This window comes from Halichoerus grypus, chromosome 8, assembly GCF_964656455.1.
Source record: "Halichoerus grypus chromosome 8, mHalGry1.hap1.1, whole genome shotgun sequence".
Taxonomy (NCBI): Eukaryota; Metazoa; Chordata; class Mammalia; order Carnivora; family Phocidae; genus Halichoerus; species Halichoerus grypus.
Genome location: NC_135719.1, coordinates 87,105,203 through 87,112,904, shown reverse-complemented (window position 1 = coordinate 87,112,904; position 7,702 = coordinate 87,105,203). Strand labels below are relative to the sequence as shown.

At 47.2% G+C, this 7,702-nt stretch overlaps 1 protein-coding gene across 3 annotated transcripts in view; it reads left to right on the top strand.

Annotated features, from left to right (window-relative positions):
- Nucleotides 1-4,677: 4,677 nt before the first annotated feature.
- The window catches only part of PRKD1 (protein kinase D1), a 318,415-nt gene continuing 315,390 nt past the window's right edge, over nt 4,678-7,702 (top strand). For 2 of the 3 annotated variants that reach the window (XM_078053525.1, XM_078053524.1), the window contains exon 1: nt 5,162-5,766. In XM_078053525.1, coding sequence (XP_077909651.1) covers nt 5,503-5,766 — 264 coding nt within the window. In that variant the 5' untranslated portion in view covers nt 5,162-5,502. Of the gene's footprint in view, nt 4,697-5,161; nt 5,767-7,702 lie in introns of those variants that run through there. The other variant, XM_078053526.1, reaches the window with a different exon arrangement.

Sequence of the window (7,702 nt, the reverse complement as noted above, 5' to 3'; positions counted from 1 at the left end):
GACATCTCCATTAGGACCTTCTTTTTCTTTTTCTTTTTTCTTTTTTAAAGATTTTATTTATTTATTTGCCAGGGAGAGAGAGAGAGAGAGAGAGAACAGCAGGGGAAGCAGGAGGCAGAAGGAGAGGGAGAAGCAGGCTCCCCGCTGAACAGGGAGTCTGATGCAGGGCTCAATCCCAGGACCCTGGGATCATGACCTGAGCTGAAGGCAGACGCTTAACCGACTGAGCCACCCAGGCATCCCTTATTTTTCTGTTGTACCAGTTTTGTCACATTATCCTTATTTAACCTGATCTTACAGACTATAATTTATGAATGCTCTTAAACAACAGCATAAAATGTTTTTATCATATATATTAATAATCTATCATCCATCCATCATCATCTTTATCCTTATGCTTACAACTTCCAGTGTTCAATTATATAAAAAGAAGGACATCCTGGGACCATACTTTCTCTTTCCAATTTCTCATTTCCACATTGGTATATAATTTCTCTGATCCTCAGTTTCTTAGGCTGAAAAATGGTTGTTTTAGAGGATAGGACCCTTTCAGCTATAGAATTGCATATCTTTTCCACTCACTTCTCTTTCTCTGTTGCCCATTTCATCTGAACAAAGCATATAGTGCTTCCAGACTGACTCCCATTCAAATCAGATTCTTCTTCTTTTTCTTTTTTTTTTTAGATTTTATTTATTTGAGAGAGAGAGCAAGAGAGAATGAGGGAGCATGAGTGGGGGGGGAGGGCAGAAGCAGGCTCCAGCTGCCCGCTGCCCGCTGCACTGAGCAGGGAGCCCGAAGCAAGGCTCCATCTGAGGATCCTGGGATCGTGACCCGAGCCGAAGGCAGATGCTTAACTGACTGAGCCATCCAGGCGCCCTCTAATCAGATTATTCTTAATCCTCTTTCTGATAATTAATTATGAATTAGTGGACACTCCCAATATTATGCATCTGTTTTTGTCATTCATGCTCTTCTTCAAAGTATCTGCTTTTAATTATCTGAGCAATTTTCTTTACCTTCAACTTTTAACTTAAGGTCTTTTAAATTTGTTGTATAGTACTCTGTTTCTCAAAGTGTGTTCTGTGGAACACTAGCTATGTGAAATGTTAAGATATGCTACATGGTAAAAACAACAATAACAGCAACAAATGAGGAGGGATTCTAAAGTCAAGAATGTCTAGAAAGTATTGGGTTAAGTGAAATAAAGCTTGTAGGACTTCTCAGTGCCTTTATATGCTAATTTATATTGAGGATTTAAGTGCTAATTTAATTTATAAGCTATAACAAAAAATGAAATTTATGCAGTTATTTTCAGAATTATTTCAATATACAGCTCTCTTTTAGAGAATATCCTACAGAATTAGCATTTATCTTTGGAAATTGTTATAAATACCTCCATATACTTCTGCACACCCAACTCACTTTTACATAGAGTCTTCGTTAGGGTATTGAACCTTCTTTCTAAGATAGGTTACCCACAATTAAAAAAAAAATGAAATCCTGGGCACCTGGGTGGCTCAGTTGTTAAGTGTCTGCCTTCGGCTCAGGTCACGATCCCAGGGTCCCGGGATTGAGTCCCACATCGGGCTCCCTGCTCAGCGGGGAGCCTGCTTCTCCCTCTCCCACTCCCCCTGCTTGTGTTCCTGCTCTGGCTATCTCTGTCTCTGTCAAATAAATAAATAAAATCTAAAAAAAAAAAAGAAAAGAAATCCTATTTCATGAATATAATTTGTATAAATAGCTATTCACTTTCTATTTCCTCTTTTCCAAAGTTCACACATCCAGAAGGCATTAAAACCACTGAATTCTTTAAAACCTTTCACATGTTCTATGTATAATTTTGAAGCCACTGGAGATACCCATCAGATTTCTTTCAAGTATTATCTATTGTTCATTCTCTTGTCATTCAGCAAAAGTGGGTAGTAGTTGGCAAACGGTCAGATCTCAGGTGCCTGCCACAGAAATTGTAATAACCAACTCATTGGGAATTTTCTGCTTCTTATGGGGAGCTCCTGTGGTTTGAGTTTTTTTTTTTTTTCTTCTTCTTCTTTCTCCTTATTCATTCTTTTTCATTCAGTAATTTATCAACTTCTTAAAAGTAATTTTAATTCTTCAGGGCTTCCTTAGAATTTTCTTCCCCGCCCCTGTTTCCTTCTCAGTGATTTCCAACACCCCACAAGAATCTTTCATACTATTGAGAAACCAGAATATAAGAAGCAGCTATTTACATAGCTTACTTTCTTCCTAAGTAGGACATCTAAGCCCTGTAAGTTGCATGTAACTGATGAATGCCTGAAGCCTTCCCTCTGTAGATTTCTCATCTAACATCTCCACACTAATGATTTCCAAATGTGTTTTTGGCCCTATTCTCTTTCCTAAACTCTGGGCTCAAGTATTCAGTTGTAGTTGTTATCTCCAGGTTGAATATCTGGTGGCATCTCAAACTCCACATGGTAAAGCAGAAATCTTATTTCTCTCAAAACTTGCTTCCTCCCTATCTTCTCTGTTTCAATCCAGCACCACCAATAAGCTAATTGCTAAGAAACTCATGAGTCTGTCATGAATCCCCTCTTTTCTCTCTCCCTATAAACCTCATTCATCAGTTCTACCCCCAAAATAGAGCCGGCATCTTCCTATTTCTTAATATCTCTACTACAACTGTAGTCGTCCAAACCGCAAATGTCTCTAGACTGGACAACAGCAAGTCTCCTACCTGGTGTCTCTTCTTCGATTCTTTTCTCTTATACATAGTAGCCAGAGTGTGATTTTTAAAAAATGCTAATTAAATCTTACTCTCTGGTTTAAAAAACCTTTCAGTGTTTTGGCAGTGCAGCATAATAGAAACTCTTAACTATGGTTTTCAAGACCCTTTGTGATCTGGCTTCTACCAGCTATCTGACCTCATTTCACACACTTTTCTTGTGCCTTGAAAATGCCAAGTACATTCTTTGTTACACTCTTTATGTTAACTGGTCCGTATGCCTGGAGTGTAATTAACCCGGATCTTCTTAAGGCTGGCCCTTTTCCATTATCTAGGCTTTGGCTCAAGTGTAAACTCAGTTGAAACCTTCCTTCATCCCTAGTTCAAAGCAGTGTTCCTTTTTCTACTATCCTCCCCACAAGTCATTCTTATTACTATTGCATTATTTTTATTCATTGCAATTATGATTATCAGAAATAATCTTAGTTACTGTTTTCCTTTTTTTCTTTCCTTTTTAAATGTGATTCGTTATGGCAGGGACCTAGTCTGTCTTCACAGCTGCACGCCTGGTGCCTGTTTAGTGCCTGACACAGAGAAGGCCTCAATACTTTGTTGTGTTACCTATTAAACATGAATGTCTTCAGCTAAACTAACTTTTTGTGAGTACCTTGTAAACTGACAAGGAAACTTTTTTTCTGGTAATAGAAAGTTGGGGGAATACTTTATCCAAACTTTAAAAGAAAATGAAACACGTGTTCTGACATTAAAAAAACAAAAAACAAAACACAACTTCCTAGAGAATTCAGAAGAGCATTGTATCAAGAATAAACCCACCATTCTCCTACTTTAGCTGAATCTGGCATATTAGAAAAATTATACTCTACCATGGATGAAGAGAACTACTTCATGAGTAAGGAGGCAGGGAAAATGCCAGTCCATCCAGGTAGACCTTATCACACCATCAGATCCAGAGAGAATAAATTTAAATCTCTTCTAGAGCAGCGAATGACATAGGATCATTGGAGACCTTCAAGGCTTGGTTGCTAAGCCTGAGAACAGGGGTCTAACAGGAAACTAACTTTTGATGTCCTGTCCTGGGTCAGAAACAGAGATCAAGACATACATACATACATACATACATACATAGAACAAAACGGAATAAAATGCAACTTAAATACAAAAGAAAACGTACATACTGATTTGCTTGAGTAGGTGGTATGCGCACTTGTGCAGTGTAAGGGGAAGGACTGGAGAAGTGGGCTACATAATTTGCCCAGCCCACTGCAAAATGAAAAATTATTAAGAATTCCAAGATGGTGAGAGGCAGCAAAGCATTGTGGCAGAGCGTTACACCCAGCAGGGCCCTTCTGAGGTCAGGGCCCTGTGCACCTGCACAGTCACACCCCTGAAGCCCATCCTGGGGGAAGGGTAAGATTAGAATTCGTCTCCACAGACTGGGAAGCACCCATCCCCCTACCCCTGTCAAGACAACAACAGCAACAACGAAAAGCAACTACCAGAATTGGAGCAGATAGTGCCCAGCCTTGATGGTGGTGCTAGTGATGGTGGTGGCGCTGGGTGAGGCCGGGAGCACCAGTCCTACAAAGCAGACCTTAGAATGATGGGAGAGGAAAGAAACCAGGGTGTCTGAGGCTCCAGAAGTAAAGGTGTCAGATAGAGAATAAGATAAAGGGAAAGAGGCCACATCAGACCTTCCTCCTGTCTTTATGTAGACAATGCCTGCTCTTTCAAGAGACCATCTCCTCATTTCGGCCACTTGTGTAAGTCTGGTGCCTTGGGAGCCGCGGTGGAGTAGGTGGAGTTGAGTATCGGGGTGTGTCAGACACAAAAAAGGTAGAGACAGGTTTAAATACATTTCCGTGGACAGGCTTCCTACCCTCTCTGGCAAGAAACCCGAGGGCTCCCAGAAGGAGGCGGGCTGTAAGTGGATTTCCGAGGACCCTCTATTTTCATCCTCCCTTGAAGCTTCGAAGGTAAGACCCACGGAAAACCGCAGGGCTCGGCGTCCTTCGGTCCATCACAGGTCACCCCACTGGTAGAAGTGCGTTGTCCTCGGGCATTTGGAACTGGTGGCGGGGACTGGGGACAGGGAAGCTGGCGGCGCTAGGAAGCGGGTCGGAGGAGATGCGCCCCGTCCCCTCCGTCTGCGGCCGGGCACCCCGGCCAGCGGAGACCGGAGTCCGGACGGAGAGGTATGGACCACGCCCGCGGAGGCGGCCTCAAGCCCCGCCGCTCAGTCCTGCCCGGGCTCGGGGAGGCTCAGGCCCCGGGAACCCAGGGCGGAGGGGGCGGCGACCGGGCACCCTGCGGCTACTGCGGCCGCGCGGCCGCGGCTCTTGCGGCTCCGGCGCCCGCCGGGTGGTGTCTCCGCAGTGCCCGCCTCCAAGCTCCCCTTCCCCGCCCCTCGCGCCCCCTTCCCCGCCCCCGCCCGGCGCCCGGCGCCCGGCGCCCAGGCCGCACTGACCCGCCGCCCCGGCCCTCGGAGCGCGCCGCGGCGGCTGCTCCACGGCGGCGGCAGCGCCTCCCCCGAGCGGCGCCCGCGCTCCCGGCGGCGCAGTCCTCCCGCCTCAGCCATTTTCCCTCCCCCGCTCCCCTCCCGATCCTCATCCTCTCGCCCTCCCCCCGCGCGGGGACTTTTCCGGAAAGTTTTTATTTTCCGCCTCGGCTCTTGGAGAAAGAAGCTCCCGGCTCCGCGGCAGCAAAACTTTTCGGCTGCCGCTCCGCCGGCCCCCGCCCTCGGCTGCCCGACCCCGCGGCCCTTGGCGCGCCCTGCCGAGCGATGAGCGCCCCTCCGGTCCTGCGGCCGCCCAGCCCGCTGCTGCCCGTGGCGGCGGCGGCAGCAGCGGCCGCCGCCGCGCTGGTCCCGGGGTCCGGGCCGGGGCCCGCGCCGTTCCTGGCTCCCGTCGCGGCTCCGGCCGGGGGCATCTCGTTCCATCTGCAGATCGGCCTGAGCCGCGAGCCCGTGCTGCTGCTGCAGGACTCGTCCGGGGACTACAGCCTGGCGCACGTCCGCGAGATGGCTTGCTCCATCGTCGACCAGAAGGTAAGGCGCCGTACAGGGGGCGCTGCCCGTCCGGTCGCCCCTCGCCGCGCCAACTTTCCGGCTCCGGGGGCTCGGCCGGGAGCCAGCCTCGCCGGCGCTCTGGAAGGGTCTGGCACTGGCCAGGGTTGGACGCCGGCATCTGAGGCACTGCATTCCCTGTTGTCCGGTTCTCCCCTTGCCTCATCTTGCATTCCCGCTTTCTCTGCAGTCCGCATCCTCCTCACCCATTTCCATCCCTCTCGGGACATTTCCAGGCATGTTGCTTGCCCATTTCTCTTAGCGCCTCTCCCTCCTCTTAAGACTTCCCGGTTCCCCCCCTCTCTTCCCTCTGGACCTTGGACCGGCACGTTCCTGGCGCCAGATTCCTCCTTCCCGTACCAGAGTTCCCCCCGCCTCCCCCCGGGACAGGCTCAACACGATTTCAGCACCACTCCCTTCCTCTTCAGGCCCCTCTCCCAGCTCAGACTGATGCTGAGGAGTTCCTGGAATGATCTAGAGATGAGGAATTTCTCACCTGTCAAATAAGCTTTTAAGAGGGGATGATTGACTCAGCCAGCTGTGAAAACAACTGACCAGATCACAACCACTCACCTCCTGGTAGTTTTTTAGTCCTACCTTTGTGTGAACGTGAAAGCAAATTTTTCACCCCTGAGGCACTGATAGTGGGGCATTGAAGTGGAGGCACAGACATATAAAAGGTGGGGGCACTCCCAGGGGCACCCCAAGGCTGGCTGTGCCCTTAAGTTTGAGGCTGTGGGACTCCGGACAGCAGTTACAAAAGGCAGGTTGGAAAAAGTGCCGTTATCCTGGGCCAGCCCACCCAGGGAGGAGACTCACCCTGCCCATCACTGTTTATAGTGCAATTCTGAATTTCATGGTGTTTCTGTAGCCATCTAGAGTGATGTTGCATGGAAAGGGGTGATAAGAGTGTGAAGGAGAGGGGGCCATGGCGCCAGGCTTCTCAGTATAAACAGGCAGGGTTTAGGGGGTGGGGACAGAAGTCTCTAAAGGTGCTGAATTTCAGCCCTGGAGGACTGGCTAGTACTTGCCTTATAAAGGTCACTTGAATAATCATGAATGTTTTCTTTAAAGTATTTGGAACAGAGTTTGCTAAATCCAGGTGTTGTTAATTGTGGCATCAAGCACAGGGATTTTTAGAAAAAGCCCCAGGGAAAAATCAGTAATCTAAGAAGTTTGTAAAAGTTCTGGGGGCTAGACTAAGGCAACAATGATGTCAAGAATTTTTGGTTATTGAATGTAGTGACATTTTATATTGCATATGACTCAATCTTTTTCAACTTCCATGTAAATGACAAATTCTGTCTAATTCTAGTATAAGTCCTGTCCTGTGCCTCCTCATCAATATTATGGAATATTTGTTGCAGGTGAACAGAGTACTCTCCTAGGCACTGAAAGCCTTCACTTAGTGGAAGTTGTAGTCTACAACAGTCTTCATTAGGGTGCAAACCAGTGGATTTAAGAGCATTACTGGATAAGCATAGAAACAATGTATAATGAAATTTCTGAAAAAGCTAATGCAATTGTATAGAATTTTCATTTACCTAAATTTAAAACAAGTGGTAGAGTCACAGGGAATATTCAGATTGAGTCAGATTAATATGGATGGACTGTTTTGACCAGCTTTAACACACAACACACACACACACACACACACAACACACACACACACACACACACACATCCCTTGATGGAGTTTAGGATGGAGAGAAACATTAATGGTTCAAGAGGTTTGGGGATTTGGGATTTTGAATGGAGAGTGAATTCCAGTTGTCTCAGTAGCTACCAAGAAGGGGGTTATATGGAGGGAAGGATATGAGTGCAAAGGGAGAGAGGCTCCAAGCACCTATGGATTGCAGCAGGCCTGAGGGTAGTGACTAGGTTATTTAGAGAAAATATAACGGTGAAAAGGCCTTGA